Below are 22,159 nucleotides of genomic sequence, written 5' to 3' on the forward strand. Positions count from 1 at the left end.
TCACTGCACTGCTGCCGGCCTCCCCACTGAGCCCATTCAAGCCCCTTTCCTGGCAGACACATGGGCCAGCGCCAGCTCTGGGCAGTGGCAGCGGCAGGCGGCAGTGGCACCAGGCCTGGTGTGCGTGTCTAACCTCTGGTATTGCATGTTCTGGGCAGGGAAGCGAGGGCGTCGCAGCAGTGCGGGATCGCTAGAGAGCAATGTGGAAGTAAGTAGGAAGCACCCCGTCCAGCTGGCCATCCTGTGTCACCCACCCTTGGTTTCTATGTTGTCTTTTTTTGCTCTTCCCTCCCCTTCCTGCAGAGACACAGACTTGGCCCTCCCGCCCTGCCTGCCTCCGCCCTGCATGCAGCTTCTCTGCCTAGAAGCATCCATGCCTCTCACTGCTTGTTCTGACCCAAGGGTTGGGCAGAGGGAGGGTGTGGATTTTGTGTTCTCATTTCCACTTAACCCCTCTTCCCTGTGGTTCCTGAGCATGATGAACGTCCTGGCTTTCAGGTCCCGCCCCGGGCGCAAGCGCCACCCGCCCTTCATTCATCCTCAGCTCTCACTGTTGGATGTGTTAGCCCCACTCGCCTGTCCCTACGCTCTGCCATCCATCGCTTCCTTCCTGGAGTTTTATTGGCTGTGTGTCTGGGGTCAGGACACAATGGAATCGCTTAGCTAGCTCACAGGAGGAGTTTCTGAGAGAAAGGAAGAGTCAGTGTGGATTTCATGAGCTTCCATTCATCCCCCATTGCTCCCTGCTGCCCACACCTTGACTCGACCTACAAACCTTTTACTCCTCCTGGGTTTGTAACAGGCAGCTGCGAGGAAAGTCCTAGGCCATGCCCCCGCCCCCAAGGATAAGGTTATAGGGTCCTACCTGTCTGGTACCACCTTCCCAGTCACCTCTGGACCCCCGTGGGCCCAGCGCCCCAGGAGCCAGGTTCAATCCTTGTCCACGCTCACCGTCACTCCTCGGCCTTACATGCTCCTAACACCCTACCCTGTCACGTGGGCTGATGTCTCACTCTGGCAGCGGCACAGCATGAGCAGAAGCATCCTTGTGCTGTTGCACAGAAAGGAGATGCCCCTCACCTCCATCAGGACCAGCCTTAAGCTGCCCCCGCACAGTGGCTGTCAGGCCGAGCCCGCATCCTTCCCATCCTCGGGCCCAGCAGTCAGTGGGTGACTTCTGAATTTGGAAAACTTGGTCTGGCCTGTGTGCTTTGAGATCTTTTAATTTTGGTTTCTATGAATTTCCTTTTTAGGGCTCCATCATTAGCAGTCCTCACATGCGCCGGAGAGCGACCTCAACACGAGAGTGCCCATCTCGCCCCCCCCAGCCCGTGCCTAACTCCTCCTCTCTCCTGGGTTCTTTGTTTGGGAGCAGGAGAGGGAAGCCCCCTCCCCAGGCCCACCCACCCTCAGCCCCTCCCCCAGGACCCCCTCACGCCCATCACCCTGGGCCCTCAGAGGGCCCTCTGCATGGGCACCATGCACAGTACTGCCACGCGCAGCAGAACCCACCTCCCTATCACCACCACCATCACTACCACCCGCCCCCACACCTGCAGCACACCCACCAGTACCATCATGGCCCACACGGGGGGCACCCCCCATATGTGGCCCATACGCACAGCCACCCGCCTCTGCCCACAGCTCACCCTGGTCACGCGGGACATGCAACACATCACCATGGGCAACCTCCTGCCCCACCACCCCCCACCAGCAGCAAGGCCAAGCCCAGTGGCATCAGCACAGTTGTATAGACAGCCTAGGCGGCCGCCTATCACACACTAGGCCTACCAGGCACCAGCCTCAGACCAGCCGAAGGCACCACTGTTTCCACTCCCTCTGCCCTCATAGCCAGAGGGGAGCCATGGGCTTGCCTTCCACGGAGCAGAGCTCCCACTCTGGCTTAGCCCTGACACCCAGTCCTCCCTCCGCCCGAGGTTGGGCCTCAGCCACCACTGGCCTTGACACAGCGCTGACTAAGGAAAAGAGGAACTGCCTTTCACCTTGTCAGCCCGCAGCCCCTCACTCTACACACATCTGAAAACCCACCCTAGCAAAGAAAATACGAGCTACAAAAGTCAGATGCAACAGAACCAACCCCAGATTGGGCTGTGTTACTGTTCTGTTATTGGCAGTGGGCAAAAAATAATAATAATAATAAGTAGACCTGATATGAGTGATGAAAATACGTAAGTAAACTTTATATGATATAAATATATAAATATATAAATATATATATACATACTGTATAGGTAGTGTTTGTGTGTGGAAGATAAGCATTTCATCCACAAAGCTAGCACTAGGGACCTCCTAAAGACTGCCACATAAGTGACAGGAAGTCAATCTAGATAGATGTGTGAGTAGACCAAAAACCCTGCTAGAACAAACCCAGATCCTGCCATATTTTCATACAAAGAAATTCCCTCTAGCTTGGCTGAAACCTTACACGCTCATAACTCACTGTGCCAAGTAACACAGCACCTGACTGTCTAATACCTACTCTGCTCTGTATAGACCCCTATTTTATTAACAGAGTACTATTCTAAGTAACCAGTATTATAACTGCTGTTATCTCCAGTAAGCAACTAGGCAAAGCGCAGTCACCTCTACCCTAGCACTTGGGGCAACCAGTCTAGAGCTGGCTGTCTCAGGACCTCAGCCCCACAGATCCCTAGACACTTTATACTGGCTGCCATAACTTTGAACTCCCATGCTCCACATTCCTTCCCTCTGTACATGGTGAGCCACACTCACCCTCCCCCACAATCCTCCCAGGACCCATGGCAGAGGGACCCATCCCTAACACGATGACCACTCATCTTCGTCCACCCAATGCCATAACTCCCTCATCCAGTTCCCAGCCCCAGCAGGCGGGTGGCGTGAGCGCTGGGCGGCCCAGGGCGGTGTGTGTGTCCCGTGTTGTGTTCTGAGTGGCAACAGCGATCACTGTAATTCCATGCAGCCATGTGCTCGTGACCCCTCTGTCATCACTGCGCCTAGCCAATGAGTGCTTGGCCCTGGCCAGGTGAAGCCCCCACTGCCTCTCGTGGTCCGGTGAGCTGCCAGGCCCCACATGCTCCAGCTGTGTTCTTGTCGCTTCCGTGTGTGACACCATGCACTCCCCTGGGGCCACATGCTGCCCACGTTCCTGTGCCTGAGTCACCCACGGGCTGTACTTTACAGTTTCAGCCCTTCCAGCCACCGCAGCCTCCAGTGCTGTGCTCCTAAGCCTAGGACCTGAGGACTGCCTGTGGCCTCTGCCTGCGCGGAGTCTCTTTCAGAAAGGAAGGAGCTGCCGCCTGACCGTGGGCTGCGTCTAGGACCTTGTGAGCCAGCGGGCCTGCCCAACCACAAGAGATCAGGAGCGCAGTCTGGCCCATCATCACCCTGCTGGCCTGCTGGGGCCACCCATTTCCCTTCTCATCCCTGTCCTGTCCTGTCATCGTCGAGGTCACATACCAGCAGATCTGCAAACTGAGCACTTTGTATCTCTGCAGAGAGCAAATCCTGCAACGTGGAGGTCAGCCTTCTGTCTCCCAGTGACTCGGCCTGCCTGCCCCATCCTCTGTCGGCATGGCTCATCTTCTCATCCACACAGAAAGAGAACTGATAAGCATAGTGTGTCTGGCTGGGGCCAGCTGGTGAGGAGCTACCTGCTTCCCAGTGCCCCGAGTCCCACGCTTTCCTTAGGCTCTAAGCACTGTCTGTCCTCGGCTGAAGGACACTGTCTGACAAGGAAGGGGAACTGTGCTGCATGTCACCGGGCACCAGTTGTGTGGGGTTATGCTCTCTGTATTGTACATTTGCAAAATACACCAGTGTTACTGTGGGCGAGTAGTTGGAGTGGTGACATTAAATATGCCGGCTTTTTTTCACCCTCTTCTGAGCCAGTGGTAAGTTAGCCATGAACCTGAGATTGTTCTGGAAGAGACATGGCCATTAGATATACTCTCACTCTTTTCCAAGGGCCACCACTCAGGAACAAACCTGAAGGAAGGCCCAATTTACCTGGTGGGGCAGGGCCTCCCTCCCTCCAGTCCCCTGCCCTTCCTTGGCTAGCCCGGCCTCTGGGCTCCTCTCTGCAACCCTCCATGTGTCCTGGAGACATGCTGAAGATAATGGGTGGGTTTTAGGGGCCAGGCTTCTAAGCATACTCAGTCTTTCTCTGTGTTTCCAACTCTGGGGGTTATTGGGTCAGAGTGATACGACCTTGTGATCCTGTGTTGTTTTACAGACAGAAGTGTCTTCAGGGGATGTGTCTGGACCTGCAAGTCACACAGCAGCACTGGCTTGGAAAGCACAAGCTACTAGCATACTGGTGTCCCATAGTACCTGGCATACAGTCAGGACTTCGAGGCACTGTGGTCCCTGTCTGAGGAGAGGGAGACGGGAAGAGGCAGGGCCTCTGAGTACACCTCTGCTTACCACTGTCAGGACACTGGGGGCCCTGCACTAATGGCACAGGTTATTTTGGTCATCTGTGCAACTGGTAGCCAACAGGAGGCAGCTGGTAACATCCCAAAGGGCTTTCCAGGGACAACAGGGAAGTTGTGGGTTTGTGTTTTTTGAAGCTCCCAAGTGAGTTGTATAGTAATGTGAAAATAAAGTCCACCTTAATGTGCCATCAGTGTCCCCAGCCGCCTGGTGTGGAGCATGCTCTCTAGCACATTTTAAGGCCTCCTGAGTGTTTTAAAGAATTAGGCATCAGGGTTTGCACTTGTGCTGTTCAGAGACCCGAGAGCCACCCTACGTGGTGGGGGAGGGGCTGACCGCACTGTGAGGAGAGCCCAGCCAAGGTACAGCTGAACCTGGGTCCTTCGGGATGATCCCATAAATCCTGTGCCTAGCTTGATCCTTCCACTCTGGTCTCCAGGTGACATGACCAAGTTTGTCCTGTCTGGACACAGCTTCCCCAAAGACCCCTGACTAACCCCGATTGAGGGTGCTATGGGGAGACTTAAATGAGGGGCCAGGAGTGTGGAGCAATGTCTGTCTCGGTGAACGCTGGGGCTCGGGGCTTTCACTGAGCTACAGAGGGGACAGGTACTAGGAAGTACCAGGAGCTGAGAGCAACATATGGGGAAAGAGTAAGAAAAATCCAAGAAGCTTAGTCCTCAGGTATTTAACCATGACCCAAGGTGAACTCTGCCCAACCTCCATGTTGATTAATGTGATGTGTGAAGCTGGTTTGTGTGGGTTCTCATTTCCTGGCCCGGGCTATCTCGACATAATACACCTCCCAGTGAAGGTCCAGTTCCCTGTAGTGCATTCCCAGAGGACCCTCTGCTGGTCTCCTTCAAGACCACCACACTCCTCCACATGGAAGTGAGCACCGTGATCTGTGCAGTCCGTGTCCTCCATGGCAGGGTATCCATCTGCTCCAGGCTATTCATGTCCTCTCCCAGGGTAGACCTGATCCTTTCAGGCTACAGCCTAGGATCTCTGGCACGGCTGACTACAGAGCAGTCTTCCCAAGGCTGGACCATTTGTCTCCCTTGGAGACAAGGGCTGTGTCTGACTGTTACCTGTAGACAGCCTGGAGCTGGACTGGACAAAACGTCCCTGAAAATGAGCTGATGTTGGGAGATGGCGGTGTTGGGTTGATACCACTAGCAGCTGGGCTCGGAATGTGCCTGTCCTTCATCAAACTCACCATTAACAGTGTGCCCACCCTTTGACTCAAAGTGTGAAGCCTGGCTAGGGAGACATAGAAGACCCGGGGCAAGGATTTGTCCCTTGAGCATCTGATCCCTGCAGGCTGTGTATAGGCCCCCACAGCCACTCAGCCCCAGAGGTATGCGGTCCTCACCTGCTGGCTTCAACAGCTCTGGTGCCTACACCTCCCTTCCTAGAACTCAGCATGGCCCAGTGATCCTCAGGCCCTTCCTCTCTGAAGACTCCTTCCCAGGCCAGTCTTCATGAAGCTGTGAGGTGCCCTTGAAGGCCAAGGTTGGCCCATCTCTTCCTGCTCTCCCTAGGCCATATCATAAAGCCTCTTAACTCCAAAATGGTGTTCCTTGCCAGCAAGTACATCATGTACTGTGAAGGTCGCCCACTTCACCTCTAGTGTAACTTCATGTCTGTAAGGCTTTTAGAGAAAGCTTTTCTTCCCTCTATCCCTGCTAAAGCAATATGACCAGGGTCATGGGGAGAAAAACTGCCATTTAAATTGGAAAGATAGCCAGGCATGGTGACGCAAGTGTGTAATCCTGGAACTCAAGAGGCTAAGGCCGGAGGATTGACCTGATGAATTCAGGGTCAGCCTGGGCTAATGTGGTGATATATTGTATACACTAATAAAATTTACCTGAAGATCAGAGAGACAAAGGAACAAACCACTGCCACGTCTTAACGCTAAGACTCCTCAGCCTGAAAAAGCTTCAGCCAATAGGCCTCTAGCCAAATGAGCTTCCTCAGCCGAAAAGGCTTCAGCCAAAAAAGCCTCTAGCTGAAAGGGGCTCTTCAGCCGAAAAGCCTTTAGTTCCTGTCTCCTCACGCTTTACATACCTTTCTCGCCGAGACATCACTTCCCGGGGTTAAAGGTATGTGTGACTTCCCACACACTGGGATTAAAGGTGTGAGATCTTAAGTACTGGGATTAAAGGTGTGTGTCACCACTGCCTAGCTCTGTTTCTCTCCTAGACTGAGTCAATCTCGTAGTCCACGATGGCTTTGTATTCACAGAGATCCAGACAGCTCTCTGCCTCCCAAGTACTAGGATTAAAGGTGTGTGCCACCACTACCTGGCCTCTATGTTTAATCTAGTAGCTTGTTCTGCCCTCTGATCTTCAGGCAATTTTTATTAGGGTACACAATGTATAACCACAGGCTACAGTAGCAAGTATCTCAAAAAGACAAGCCAAGGCCAAGCATAGCTGTGCACTCCTGTAATCTCAGTGCTTGACAGGCCAAGGCAGGAGAATTGCCACAGGTTCAAGGCTAGCTTGGGCAACATAGAAAGTTCCAGGACTACATTGTAAGATTCTGTCTTTAAAATAAAATACAAAGGCTGGAGAGATGGCTCAGCCGTTAAAGGCTAGGCTCACAACTAAAAATAAAATACAAAACCAATCTGAAAGCCAGAGACATCCCACTTAAGTCAGAAAGATGGGCTCAGTGCAGTTACCACAAATTGCCTTCAGAGATGCCAGGAAGATAGCATAGTACATTAAAACAACAGGCAACAGAGACCTCCTTTCCCCCATAGCCTTTGAAAACTACTCTAGAGAAAACAACAGGCAACTCCATGTGCAGCTTGGCTGTGCACAACACTCAGTAAAGCAGAAGCCACAAGTATCATAGGTCAGTGGGAAGACAGTCCCCCAAGGCCAACAGAGTCAGGATGAGCCCCATAGCACAATGCTGTCAGAAGACTCAGTGGGAGAATGCCAGTGGCCTCAGCCACCAACACAGATGCTGAGAAAGGACCCTCATCAGGAGGCTGTAACAATGGAGACTCAGACCTCCACAAGCAAGCTTTATTATAGTAGTGCACTCACTGCCTGGTTACAAACCCCAAGAAACACATGAACACAAACAGGTGCAAAAGTCCAAGGCAGGGAGCTGGGCAGATGCTTTCAGCAAAGTGCTCACTATACAAACATGTAGGACCTCAGTTCAAATCCCCAGCAATCATGTGAAAGCTGGGCATAGGGACATTCATCTGCCCAGCATTGCAAGGGAAGGGACACACAGGCCAGCTAGCCTGGCCAAATCAGTGAGCACCATGTTCAGTGGAGGAAGACCCTGAATGATGACCTCTAGACTCCACATGAACATGTACATACTCCAGATGCACAAAGAAGCCAAGGGTAACTAACTGTAAGACAATCTACCCATGTGGCTTTTATTATCAGTGTGACAACCTAGAGTCACCTAGAAGAGGGAATCTTATTTGAGGAATTGCCTGGGTCAGACTTGCCTGTGGCCATGCCTGTGAGAGACTGTTGATGGGTGATTGATACGGGAGGGTCCAGCCCACTGTGGGTGGCACCATCCCTAAGTCAATGGCCCTGGGCTGAATAAGAAAGCTGGGTGGAAGCAGAGTCAACTCAGGGAGCAGCTTAAAAGGCATTCCTCCCTGGTTTCTGCTTCAGGTTACTTCCTTGAGCTCCTCCCCTCAGTGATGGGCTAGCATCCAGAAGTGTAAGCTGAAATAAACTTTCCCCTAAAGTTGCTTTCAGTCACAGTGTTCTATCACAGCAACAGAAAAAGTCAGTAAAGCACTTCCCATTATGAAGCATTAGTAAACAAACCATCAAGGATACAAAACCAGTCACATAGCAGAAGCAGACAGGCGCTCAAGGTAAGAAAAATGCAGTCACCTCAGGACAGTAAAACCTGTCACCAAGGGAAAGAGTTAAGTTGAAAGGATCTAAGAGAGCGGCGCTAAAGGGAGCAGCCTGCTCAGAGCACAGCAGCAGGCTGGAGTCCCTGAGGGAGAGCCTAGGAAGAGTGAGCTAGAGTGAAGCCATAAAGCTGAAGGGCAATCACTGTCCTGACGGGTCATCTCACGAGACTGCAAGAGGAAGCTATAAAATCATTGACCTTTGCCGATAAAGACGCCATCACCTGGACCACCAAGTGATGACAGACCGGCATTGTGAGGCTAAGGAACAGAGTAAGGGAACTACAGGCAGACAACACACTCACGATGACCTCCTGTGATAGGTGATTGGGGTGTTGGTTTGACCTGGCCGAGGAGTACCCACATGACTGCGTTCACTTTTCCTGGGTGGCCTGAGAGGGGTCTCAGGGAGAAACCAACATTTGACCTGGTGACAACGTGTAACAGATCTGACAAGGATCCATCAACAATCTTTGGGCAATCCTGGGTGGAGCAGAGCCCACACAGAGCAGATGACTGACCACACTCTGACTCTGGCTTCATTTGGAGCACATATGTCCTGCCCTCATACAGACTCCTGATATTTGTATCTGGAATTCCAGATCTTAGGAGACACATCCAATCTTTGGCTCAAGAGCACAGGTCACACCTCAGGCTCCCCATGGTCTCAGGCATGTGATTTACATGGTTCCAGGTCTCCAGTCTGCACATGGCACACCATGGGATGTCACAGCTCCTCTCCCCTCCCCCGCCAGCATCATAAACCAATTCCTTTAATAAATCCCCTGCCACCTATCTCTTCAGGCAGCAGAGACCAGGACACACTGTAAGACAAAAGAGTGGTATAAATGCACAGCTCAAAACAGCAGCAGAGCTGCTACATCTGAGTGGGAACATGCTCAACTCTTCCGTCAAAAGGAAAATACTGTGAGATTGGCTTGTATGTTGCCATCATTTGCCATAGTAATTCTGATCAAACTCAGTGACATTTAACAAGAGCACTTGGGTCAGGAGATGACCAGCCAGGAAAGTGCTTGCTACAAGCATTGCAGATATGAGTTCAATACCCAGAACCCTCAAAAAACCTAGGCTTGGGAGTATGTGCTGGGGAAGCTGAGACATAGGTCCCTGGGGGTCACTGAACAGCGGACTTGGCTATTTGGTGAGTTTCTGGACAGGGGGAGACCTCAAAAACAAGGTGGATGATATCTAAGAAATGACACCTGTGTTACTTGACTTCTCTACACACACGTGTGTGTGTGGGGGGGAGTGTTAGTGCATGCAACATACACAATACACAATAAGCATGTGTTTGTTTCCAAGCCATGTACCAGTAGGCTGATTAGAGTTCAGCAGGTTTGGATGGGAATCTTCTTTGAGCAAGGACCTGTTTGGGGCATATTCTGTTGGCTATCAATAGCACAGTGAGACCTCCATCATGCCTTTCCATTCAAAATTCCTATGCAGAGTTTCTGAGTCTTTTTTTTTTTTTTTTAAATTCCTGTGGCCACATTGAAACTGTGGTCCCATCCTGAAGTCAAGGTTGGAGCACTCACCCAGCCTTCCATGAAGTCATGGCAGATGTGGATTGGAACTGCAGTCAGGCTGTGCTGGATCAGAGAGCGAGACCTGGACAGCTCTGTCCCTATTCTGAGGCACACATAAGATGGCCTGTAGAAAGGCTTGATAAACATAAGGATAAGGGTATCCATGAGCTCACCCACACACACAGGCAAAGGCAGGGCAGGAGTTACATCTTGGTGTCTAATGATGGGAAAAGCAGTCTCAAAAACAAGATGCAAAATCACGTGATTTATAGTGCAAACTAAATTCTCAATGAAGATGGAACACTCAGGATCATCTAGGAATCCAGCAGTGCAGTGGCCACCTTTGGAAAGCAGAACTCATGGCACATCATTGCAAGGTCCTACCAGGCCACCGAGCCTCAGCTTCAGGCACAGGGAAGGTGGGTGAAGACGGGCCCCATGTCAGTTCACAAAGGAAAGGTCAACAGCTTAGGTCAACAGCTCCTAACGTTAAGACCATTCGAACATCGTAGTCACAAGTCGATCAAACTAGATCGAGGCATCCCTTACATTAGAAATGTCATTGCCAATTAAATTATAAGTTGAGTAAATAGTGAAATGGTAGAATCGGTTTTAAAATCATGCCATCCAGGGTTGGCAGGATAGCTTGGTGGGAGCTTGTTTGCCAAGCCTGATGCCAAGTTCCATCCCAGGACCCATATAGTAGGAGAGAAATAGCTCCTGAACGCTGTTCTCTGATCTGCACACTGTGATGCGCTCGCTCTCTCTCTCTCTCTCTCTCTCTCTCTCTCTCTCTCTCTCTCTCTCTCTCTCTCTCTCTAATTAAAAAGAAACATCATCAGCCAAAACCTAGTTCTTTGAAAGTAGAGAAAAAAGACACTGTAGCTGAGCAGTAAGAGCACAGATGAGGAGAGAAGCGCACACACATGCACACTCACACACATGCACACTCACACACATACACTCACACAAAAGAGACCCAAAGGATTCAATACTAAAGACTGATACCCTGCCTTCCAGTTCCACTGTTGTGCCCACCTGGACCAGCTGGCACTTACCAGACAGCCTGCAGGGCCAGCCTCAGGCATTTAGTCTGTGGACAAGGCCAGCCAGCCACAGCAGCAAGAAGAGCTCCCCCTGCTGGCTGGCTGTGCAAACTCCTAAGAATGCCAATGGGCAATATTACAGTTCCAGACTTAAAACAACACACCAAACTACCATGTTTGGGAAGAAAATTTCCCCCTTTCCACCAGAGACCTCCTGTGCTTGTGATGAGCCTGTCTGTCCTATTGCTAGGCCTCTGTGAGCCTCCAACAGGCAGGACAGCCATTTGTACTTTATGTTGTATATAAATAAATTCATGGGGTGTGTTCTCTCCTCTGTGTCCACCTGTGATGATCCCCAGTTCCTCCTTACTGTAGAGGTGTGAACACTCACTGGTCTGTGTGTTCAGTATTTCACTGCATGGGTGTACGTGTGATTTATTGAAGCCCACACAGCATGAACCCACAGAGCTCAGAAGCTCAGAGAACCGCAAGCCAAAAATACACAACACACCATCAGCACAGAACAGCCAGTTTCCCCGGCATCATACAGGGAACTGAGACAGAACACAAGCAGCTGGGCACAGCCATGAAAAGCTGGAGCCGACTTAAAAGAGAAATAAATGTCACCAGAGAAGCCTGACTGAGGCCTTCGAAGACACCAAAGGCAAGGCTGCCTGTCCAGGCAGAGCTGCAACTTGAAAGTGGAGAGTGACAGGTGCCGAGACAGCCAGGCCCAGGAGCTGCACAGTAACCAAGGAATCTTCTGTTTTAAAAGTTCCTCCAGAAATGAGGCCATCTCTTAAACACATGAAAAATTTCTGGACATGGATGGGACCAGGTAGGGGGTATACAAGGGTGGAGGTAGATGGTGGAGGGTGGACGGTGAGGGTTGGAGGGGGTGGGTTATAGTGGATGTTGGGGAGATGATAGGGGTGGATGGAGGGAATGGATGGTGATGGTAGACAGTGTGGGCAATGGGAGTAGATAGTGGGGAAGTGGAAGAGGTGGGTAGTGGGGGTGGTGAGGTGGAGAGTAGAGTGGTGTATGATATTTTGTTTGTGTTCTGGCAAATAAAGCTTGCCTGAAGATCAGAGAAGGAGAGCAGCAGCCACTAGAAACTTCTTCCCTCTGCAGATCCTCAGGCTGAACGGGGTGCCGAGATCCTGTCTCCACCCACCTTATATTCCCGTCTCCACCTCCCTAGAGCTGGGATTCAAGGCGTGCACCACCACAATCAGCTAGGTTTCTCTTTTAGGCTGGTTTGGTCTTGTGTAGCTCAGGGAAGCCTTGAACTCCTGATCTTCCTGCTTCTTCCTACCAAGTGCTGGGATCAAAGGTGCGCATCACCACTGCCTGGCCTCTGTGGTTAACTAGTGGCTAGCTCCACCCTCTGATCCCTAGTCAGGCTTTGTCAGAACACAGACAAAATATCACACAACAGTAGAGTGACTGTCAAATGCCTACAGCCAGGGAACTGCCCTCTCGTGACTGCAAGTTCTATGGTATGTACATTGTATCCCAGTCAACAAGAAACATAATAGCAAAGCCTTACAAGCCTTCTGAAGCTCTCCGCTTCCTGTTTGTTGAGGATGCCAGCTCTCAGCTTTCTGTTCCAGAGCCATGCCTGCAGCCTGCTGCCATGCTTACCCCCACCCCCACCAGTGTGGGCTCTGTCTTGCTCCATAAACCTTAATAAGCTCTTTCCTCTGTAAATTGCCTCAGGGTATTTTCCTCACAGCAACAGGAGTAACTAACACAACAGGAAAGAGCGAACAAAGACCAAATGAGATAAGTGTCTTAGAGTTTCTGTTGCTGTGACGAAACACCAAGACCAAAAGCAACTGGAGTGAGGGGATGTTATTTCATTTACAGCTTGTGGTCCATCATCCAGGTAAGTCAGGGCAGGGCTCAAGACAGGAATCTAGAGACAGGAACTGATGCAAAAGCCATGGAGGAACACTGCTTACTGGCTTGCTCCTTGTGACCTACTCAGCCTGCTTTCTTTTCTTTCTTTCTTTCTTTCTTTCTTTCTTTCTTTCTTTCTTTCTTTCTTTCTTTCTTTCTTTCTTTCTTCCTTCCTTCCTTCCTTCCTTCCTTTCTTCTTTTTTTTCTTTCTTTTCTTTTCTTTTTTTTTTTTTTTTGAGACAGGGTTTCTCTGTGTAGCTTTGCACCTGTCCTGGAACCTACTCTATAGACCAGGCTGGCCTCAAACTCACAGAGATCCACCTGCCTCTGCCTCCCGAGTGCTGGGATTAAAGGCGTGTGCCACCACTGCCCAGCTCAGCCTGCTTTCTTATACCATCCAGGACCACAGGCACAGGAGTAACTCCACCCACAATGATCTGGACCATACACATCATCAAACAAGATGTACCACAGGCTTGCCCACAGGCCAATCAGACTGGGGCATTTTCTCAATTAAGGTTCCCTTTTCCCAAATGACTCAGTTCGTATCAAGTTGATACAATAAACTAGACAGCACGATTGACCCTTTGTCAGCTAGACACACAAACATATAACTGTTCAACCAGAACCTTTTCTTTATCAATTGTCCCCAAGAGTACCTATTAACATTACTATCACAATATAAAATATTCCAACCTTTAAAAGTCCTAGTCTTTAAAAATTCAAACACTTTAAACATCCAGTCTTTAAAATATCCAAAAGTACTTTAAAGGTTCAAAGTGTCTTAGCTGTGGGCTTCTGTAAAATAAAAAATAAGTTACTTTCTTACTCTAAGCTGGGAAACAATCAGATCAAAGCACCCAGAATCCAGCGGTGTAAAGCCCAGTGGCGGATGGAAGGACCCCCATCTCTAGGCTCCAGAGCTCTTGCCACCAAATACACAGATTGTCTCAAGAGCCTGGGTCGGCTCCAGCACAGCTGCTGCTGTCCTAGGCAGTTGTTTCACAGAACTAGCATCTCAAAATGCTTGAGCCCCACCTACAAGTTGGCTTTACCTTCACCAGTAACCTCTTCTGGGCTCCCTTCAGCGACTGACCCTGCTCCATGATGCCAAGGCTTTCAATCCTGGGATTGTCCCTGCTACTGAGGCTACACATTCACCAGTGGCCTCCTCCAGCCTTGCATGATGCCAAGCCTAGCTGCTCTCCATGACTCCTTCATGCCTTCAAAACCAGTACCACCTGAGCAATTCCTACACATCACCAATACCAGGTAGCCTTGGTCCCCCACCCCCATCCCCCAACCACAGCTTCTGTGTGCTGACCCTGAGAAATTACTCCCAGATTTACAGTCCTTGGTGATGCTGGTCTCATCTTAACCACAGCAGATTCTTCAGCCCTAGCTGACCAGCATCAATTGTCCCAGTAAAGCAAAAGTTTCAGTGTAATGTAAGTTTCTTGTTAATTATGGTCTTCAGCCCCAGACAACCAAAACTTCAAATTCTTAATTAAAAAGAAAAATCACATGATAAAGCCTTTGAAAAACTCTCAAACTTCCCTGTGACACCTCACAAGCCAGACTTCTATCATCTGCGCTGCTCTCTGCATTCTGATCTTCCAAGCTCCCACAGAACAGCCCACTGAGCTCTCAACACTCAATGGCTTTTCCAGCTCAAAGTTCAATGCCACCATAGTGCTAAGGAAAAAAAGAGAAAAAAAAAAAACAAAAAAAAACACAGTCAGGTTTGTCACAGCAATGCCCCATGACCTGGTAACCATTTCTATCTTAGGATTTCTGTTACTTGCTTACTGGCTTGCTCAACCTGCTTTCTTATAACACATAGGGCCACCAGCCAAGGGCTGACCCCTCCCACAGTGAGTTGGGCCATCCCACATCAATTATCAGTCAAGACAATGTACCAAATCTTGGTGTGACATTTTCTCGATTGAGTTTCCCTCTTCTCATGGGACTCCAGCTTGTGTCAAGCGGATATTAAATTGGCCAGCACAATGACCAAGAGCTAGAAGATGAAGTTTATCTAAACAAATATCTGCAGCAGAATAACCACATGCTAATAAAAGCCAGGCTGGGGCAGAGGGAGGAATTAACAAGATGGATTCAGCTGTCCTGCTTATAAGAAACTTGGCTCTGGGCTTTATTTTAGCAGAACTAGGGAAAGAAGCTAACATTTCACACATGCTAAGCAAGCTGAGTTTTATCTCCTGCCTTTTAAAATATATATATTAGGGTACATCTATTTATTTAAAGGGAGTATAGGGGGCTGGAGAGATGGCTCAGTGGTTAAGAGCACTGCCTGCTCTTCCAGAGGTCCTGAGTTCAACTCCCAGCAACCACATGGTGGCTCACAAACATCTCTAGTGGGATCTGATGCCCTCTTCTGGCATAAAGTTGTATATGCAAATAAAGCACTCATATACATAAATAAATAATACAATCTTTAAAAAAGAATTTAAAAAATAAAAAAGGAGGTGCAGTGCTTCTGTGCAGGTCAGAGAACTTGTGGGAGATGGTTCTTTCCTACTATATGGGTCCAAAGAATGAACTCTGGTTGTCAGGCTTGGTTGCAGGCACCTTTATCCAGTGAGCCATTTCCCTGACCCCCCCCCCCTTTTTTTCTTTTTACCAGGTAAGACTGTCTCAACGAGGACAAAATATCCAACTTTGTAAACAAAGACCTCGAGCAGTCACAGCACCAGGCAGAACTACAGCTGAGTCTCTGGAGGGTGTTTCCTCACGTGTCCCAACTCGGCTCCAGCAGGGTTGAGCACTGGTCCAGAAGGGGACAGGGTTTCATGGCCTTAGTTCTTCTCCTGTTATCTTCTGGGAGAGCCAATTGCTGGCTGCTACTCCGTGTCCCTAAGGTCCAGCTCAGGCCCCTTCCCCACCCCTCCCATTTGCCTCTGGCCTGTCAGACTCAGCACTCCTCACCCAAGATCCCAGTTCCCAAAGTCAGCAGACACCTTGAAGAATCTGGGTCTTTCAATCCCAGGAACACCAGACACTGATGACCATCCTTTCTTAATAAATGTGGCTGTATCACATTTTAATATGCATTCTCTTTTTTTGCTAATGGTTTATTGGGTGGTGATTTGAATGAGAATGGCCCCCATAGGTTCATATATTTGAATGCATGGTCACCAGTTGGTGGAACTGTTTGGGAAGGATTAGGAGGTGTGGCCTTGTTGGAGGAGGTGTGTCACTGGGGTTTCAAAAGCCCATGCCATTCCCAATCAATTCTGTCTCTTGTTCTTGGATCAAAATGTATGCTCTCACATACTGCTACATCACCATGCCTGCTGCTATGCCACCTGCCCTAATGGTCATGGACTTTAACCCACTAAAACTGTAAGCCCCAAATAAACTCTTAAGTTGCCTTGGTCATGGTATCTTATCACAGCAATTTAAAAGTAATTAAGATAATTTATTTTATTTATTTTAGATTATGGAGATAATGTTAGACACAAAGCAAATCTGTGAAATTTTCTTATTCAAATTCAGAATGAGTCATAAGGATAGGATTAACTTACAACACCAATGCCCTTTGCCCAGGAACTTCTGAGGATGCACAATGTAGTGGCCAAGCAGCTCTGCAGGGAAATGGGAGCCTTAAAGATGAGGAGCAAAGGTTGGGCCACATTGGTGACCAACCCAGAGCAACCATCAAAGTAGATTCTCCTACAACTACAGGAAAAGTCACCGAAGAATTCAGTGTAGACTGTTCAAGAGTCATTCAGCACTTGAGGCAAGCTGGAAATGTGGAAGACCACTAAGGGGTTGCCTCAGGAGCTGCTAGGATTCAAAAATACCAGCTTTGGACTTTCTTGCTCTCTGAAACAGAAAGAACTTTTCTCAATTGGATCATGGCAAGTAGTGAAAACAGTGTCTAGAACAGTGGTTCTCAACCTTCCTAATGCTGCAGCCCTTTAATACAGTTCATGTTGTGGTGACCCCCAACCATAAAATTATTTCATTACTGTTTTATAACTGTAATTTTGCTAGTTTTGAATTGTAATATAAATATTCCAGGATATTTGATATGCAACCCCAAAGGGGTCATGATCCACAAATTGAGACCACTGATCTGGACAACTGGCTAGACCCAGAAGAGACCCCCCAAGTCTTATTCACACCAAGGGAAGGCCATGGTTGCTGTCTGGGTTCTGCTGACAGTCTGGTCTGGCTGTAGCTTTCTCAGCCTGGTGAAACTATTCCACCTAAGATGTGTGCTCTGCAAATCCAGGAGAGGCACCAAACATAGCACCACCTGCAGCTGGCATTGTCACCAGAAAGGGCGTGATTCTTTTCCACAACATCTGACTGCATGTCAGACAACCAAAGCTTCAAAAGTTGAGCGAGCCAAGCTCCAGGGTTTGGCCCTGTCCACCACACCCACTTGCCATCTCCCCTCCCACATGCTCAGCCCAGTGCTTCCTCCTGCATTCCCAGCATTCCCTGAGCTGCTCACATTCTCCCAGCCTGGGCATCATGTCCACCTGGGACACACCATCTGGCACAGAGGAGCCACAGTAACATCTGCTGGGGGAGGGAAAACAAGCCTTACCTACACATGCCTTCGGACCTAGGAAACGAAGTAAACACGCTTCACCAACAAGATGACTGGAAGACCTGGAGAGACGGCTCGGAGGTGAAGAGCACTTACGGCTCTTGCAGAAGACACCAATTTGGCTCTCAGCATCTGCGTGGTAACTCAAAACCACCTGTGACTCCAGTTCCAGGGAATCTGATGGCCTCCTCTGGTCTCTATGGGTTCTGCATATATGCAGACAAACACCCATACATATAAATAATAAACCATAAAAAGATGACACGAATCAAAATATCACATTATACCTCAGAAATACACATACATATGTCAATCAGAAAAAGAGGAGTGACATTCTGGACAATGAGTCCCCAACATGAAGGCTCAGCTGATGCCTGCTAACCAGCAGGGAGCTGCCCGGGCAGGCAGAGGAAGAATAGGACTATACACACAGGTTTCCAGGTGATATGTACACTCAGCCACACCATGAGACACACTGCTCTGGAGAAACGTCATCTACTGCTTGGAGACCGAGCCTCACCACCTCCCTGACCACCTTGAAGGACACAGACCACCAAGTACAATGTCAGCTATGCTTTATTATATATATGACTCTTGATCACCAGAACCTAAACAGAGGGTTCTGCTATAAAACAGAGAAAGGGGGAAATAAAAAGAAAGCAGCCACGAGGTTAGACGCTGGGGTAGATGAGGGTACTACGCAGGGCCTGCCTGGGGTGAAAGTGCATGGTCACTGGGCCCAGGGCACTAGTAGTGTGGGTCCAGGGAGCTGAGCCCAGTGATGGCAGCAAAGTCAAGGCATGGGTAGTCCTGGGGACACAGGACGAGTTCCATCCTGCTCCACTCGATTCAGGTTGCAGTGACAGGCTCCTTCCTCAGCATCTTCAGGTTAGAACAGCCTGCCCTAGATACACACACACACACACACACACACACACACACACACACACACACGCTAGGCACACATACTCAGTCACACACACACGCTAGGCACACATACTCAGTCACACTTGCAAGCAGAACTCATGATGTCAGGGTTGCACCTCGGGCTCAGCTACCAACTTCAGAATCAAGGTGTGTGCATGTCTCCTTGGCAGACTGATGAGGCCACTGCCCAGGCAGATATCTAGCAGCTTGAGGCCACGGCAGGAGAACAGCCTGCTGGACACTGAGGACATGAGGGAAAGTCCCATGGAGACCTGCAGGTGGCAGTCTCAGTCAGGGAGGCACAGAAACCAGCTCTGAAACCAGCTCTGCAAGGTCAGCTCTGCCCGTCAGCAGCCAGTCCAGGAGGAAGCACAGTGCCAGAAGGCTAGTGCCCAGCAGGTCCCCCAGGCCCGTGAGGTAGGGGATACAGTGGTTGTCGGGATCCAGAGCCTGGTGCCAGGTCAGCCGGACCATCACTTCTGCCAGGTACAGCAGGATCACCACCTGCCAGAAGAGCAGAGATGTAAAAGACAAGTCAGAGGCCCAAGGACAACCAAAAGCACCAGCTGGCTTTGGAGGATGCTACCAAGGTTGACAAGTCAACCCCAGCCAGTTCCCTTTCTCCGGCTTTGCTTGGGACCTGAGTGTCTTGGACATGTGCTGGAAGTTTGGTTCTCACTGTGGTGGCATTGAGAAGGGGGGGGGGACCCACTGTGGTGGTGGTAAGGTGTGTGTGTGTGTGTGTGTGTGTGTGTGTGTGACCTTCTAAGCTGAGGTCTAGTGAGAAATGGTAAGGTTATAAATGGACCAATACTTCTTAAGGGAGTGGACTAGGTCCCCTGGGTCTGAATAGATTCTTAAAACAGGTTGTTAAAGAACAAGGCTGGACCACTGCTGCTGGCTACTGCTTCTGGGCCACTGCTGCTGCCCATTGCTGCTGGCCACTGCTGCTGCCCATTGCTGCCGGCCACTGCTGCTGGGCCACAGCTCCTGGCCACTACTGCTGACTGGCTTCCTCACACACCCAGGCCCCCTCTGCTCACAGCTGGCTCCCTGTCTTCTTTTATACCTGACACATGCTGGTTGGACCCTCAGCAGCTTCAAGTGCGAGCAAATCAACCTCTTTGTTGGTCAGTTACTCAGCAACACAGAAGAGGGTGGGGTGCGGTCTGCAGCAGGTTCTGAACTCAACCATCATATGCCCTTCCTTGTGCTTGGGTCCTGCCCTGGCCTCTGAAGTGCCACAGGGACCTGCTGCTACTTACCAACAAGGACCCTCTCTGCTTGAACCCCTCCCCCCTCAAGAGGTTAGGTGAGCCCTTCTAGAAGCTTCCAAGGAGCAGTCCACATGGCATCGTCACTGTGGGTTTTATCAGCCAGTCCCTGCCCTGTTCCTTCCCCCTAGGTAAAGCCTTGGACTTGCCTAAGTCTAGAAACAAGGAAACACTTTAGTGTACTGTCCTGAAACTGCCATAGTGCCCATGGTCCTCCCTGCTGGCAGTCCAGGGGACACTAACCAGTGGGCATCTCAGCAGTGCTGAGTTCCCTTCTCAAAGCAGCAGCAGCTTAATCTCTCACATCGGCCACAGGCCATCCTCCCTGGAAGGAAGACTATAGCCCCATGCAAGGCAGGGGCTTCTGTGAGAGGAAGAAGGGCCGGCTCAGCCTCCTCCACAGAACACAATGCACCTACAGCCTCTCTTCCAGCATTCTGATGAGTGTGGCATGCGGAATACCATGCAAAGTGAGGGAGGTATGCAGCATGTGGTGGGACCAGGCAACATGCAGTATGCAGTGTGCAGCGGAGACGTGGTGTGAGGTATGTGGTACATAGCACAGTGGCCTCTGTGCCTAGTCCACGCCGCTGGGCTTGAGTGAGTTGGCTGAATCTTTGTACAACAGGAACTCTACTCCGTACCTCCCACAGGACAAGGACCACTGATGCTGGCTAAGAAGCCATGAAGGCTGTGTGTCTCTGCCACCATCCTCCTCACCTGGATTATGGCCGCTACCAGGTACAGGAACACAAAGATCTTGCTGCTTGTCACTGCCTGGCCCTCCACCAGGCAGATGAGGTAGAAGAAGATCAGATGTCCTGGGATCACCAGAAAGAGCAGGACTCGAGCTGACACAGAGTTGATTTCTAGAAGAAACGGAGTCAAAAGGATCACAAACCCTACCTGCTTGCAGAGGCCATTGGCAAAGGAAGAGTCCCCAATGAGGCGCCCAAGCCCCTTCATCTGCAAACAGCAATGATGTGGTGCACTCTATTACACGGGAACTCGGTCCTGACCTTCCCTTCCTTCAAGGGGCTGACATTGAAGGGAACAGATCAGAATCATGTAATTGGCCACACACAGAAGGAAGGCCATTTCATTTCACACAGCAAGAAATACTTCAAAGAAGGAGAGAGAGAGAGAGAGAGAGAGAGAACGATCGTGCGAGCAAGTGCAAGCTTAGGCTAGGAAGGGTGTGTAAGTGGGGGCAGCTCCCCTGGGTTCTAAAGACCCCTGTGGGGAGGGGGCACAGGATGAGGTCGGACTCCCTGTGAGGAGTGGGAGACAGACTGTGCCAGCGGCTAAGGTGGACAAAAGCCTGGGCAACTGGGGAGGGTGACACACTGCAGGCCTCCCTGGGTGGCCCCCACCTTGCCCTGTCAGTGCAGCTGAGATATCAGTGAGCTCTGAGCTCTGCTTTTCTGCTCCCTGAGCTTAAGGATCTGTAGTGAGTGGACTATCCAGACCCGACAACACACACTTGGGCATTACAGCCAGTGGGTGTGATGCCTTCTCAAACACAGCTGTACAGTAGAAGTCATCTCTGTCCTCCTGAGATTGTCAGGAAAAGGCAGGGAAGTCACTTGACAAACTCAGACACCCCAACAACAACACAATGAACTAAAAAAGTCAACCAACAGAAGCAAGTCGTTTGGGTGGTTTGGGTTGTTAGGGACAGAGTGTAGCTCCGTGACAGAGCATGCGCTGAACATGCTCAAGGCCCTGGGGTTCCGTCTCCAGCTCCAGAGAAAGCAGTTTGGGGGGACAAAGAGGGAAAGGGTATCATGCAGCCCAGGATGATCCTCCTGCCTCCACCTCCCGAGTACTGGGATTACAGGTGTGCACTACCACACCCACTTTCACGTAGTACTGTGAAGTGGACAGTCAGCTGAGCTACATTCCCAGCCAACTCAATGCACGTGTGCGTGCATGCGTTTATGTGTGTGTGTGTGCCTGTGTGTGTGTGTGTGGGGGGGGGGTTGTATGTATTATCCTCAGGAGTTATCTGCTTTACTTTTTAGACAGTGTCTCTTACTAATTGGCCTGAAGCTGGCTGGCACACCCCAGGAATTCATGCAGTTCTGCCCCAGCACTGGGGTCACAGGCGGGGTCACCAGGCCTGCTCTTTGTTGTTGTTGTTGCTGTTGTTTAGTTTGGGTTGTTTTTTCCGAGACGGGGTTTCTCTGTGTTGCTTTGTGCCTTTCCTGGATCTCGCTCTGTAGACCAAGCTGGCCTCGAACTCACAGAGATCCACCTGCCTCTGCCTCCTGAGTGCTGGGATTAGAGGCATGCACCACCACCCAGCTTTGTTTTTTGTTTTTTCACGTAGGTTCTGGGGATTGAACTTAGGTCCTCACACTTGTACAGCAAGCATTTTTTTCCTGACCCAGTCATCTCCTCAGCCCCAACTCTTTTTTTTTTTTTTTTTTTAAGGCACGTAAAGAAAGCCTAAACTCTATGATCAAAAACACTAATGACAATCAATGTTGGAGAGGATGTGGAGCAAAGAGAACACTCCTCCACTG

The 22,159-nt window shown here is 50.1% G+C and overlaps 2 protein-coding genes across 15 annotated transcripts in view; one reads left to right on the plus strand and one right to left on the minus strand.

Annotated features, from left to right (window-relative positions):
- Nucleotides 1-3,875, plus strand: part of Iqsec1 (IQ motif and Sec7 domain ArfGEF 1) — a 334,707-nt gene extending 330,832 nt beyond the window's left edge. For 7 of the 11 annotated variants that reach the window (XM_036182936.1, XM_036182937.1, XM_036182938.1 and 4 more), the window contains 2 exons: nucleotides 159-208; nucleotides 1,254-3,251. In XM_036182936.1, the coding sequence (XP_036038829.1) occupies nucleotides 159-208; nucleotides 1,254-1,754 (551 nt within the window). In that variant the 3' untranslated portion in view covers nucleotides 1,755-3,251. Of the gene's footprint in view, nucleotides 1-158; nucleotides 209-1,253 lie in introns of all 11 variants that reach the window. The other 4 variants (XM_036182943.1, XM_036182945.1, XM_036182942.1 and 1 more) reach the window with 3 other exon arrangements.
- Nucleotides 3,876-17,988: 14,113 nt separating this feature from the next.
- Nucleotides 17,989-22,159, minus strand: part of Slc41a3 (solute carrier family 41 member 3) — a 53,659-nt gene continuing 49,488 nt past the window's right edge. For 2 of the 4 annotated variants that reach the window (XM_036181465.1, XM_036181467.1), the window contains 2 exons: nucleotides 20,352-20,500; nucleotides 17,989-18,861 (listed from right to left, as the gene is read on the minus strand). In XM_036181465.1, coding sequence (XP_036037358.1) covers nucleotides 18,649-18,861; nucleotides 20,352-20,500 — 362 coding nt within the window. In that variant the 3' untranslated portion in view covers nucleotides 17,989-18,648. The remainder of the gene's footprint in view (nucleotides 18,862-20,351; nucleotides 20,501-22,159) is intronic. The other 2 variants (XM_036181466.1, XM_036181468.1) reach the window with 1 other exon arrangement.

This window comes from Onychomys torridus, chromosome 3, assembly GCF_903995425.1.
Source record: "Onychomys torridus chromosome 3, mOncTor1.1, whole genome shotgun sequence".
Classification (NCBI taxonomy): Eukaryota; Metazoa; Chordata; class Mammalia; order Rodentia; family Cricetidae; genus Onychomys; species Onychomys torridus.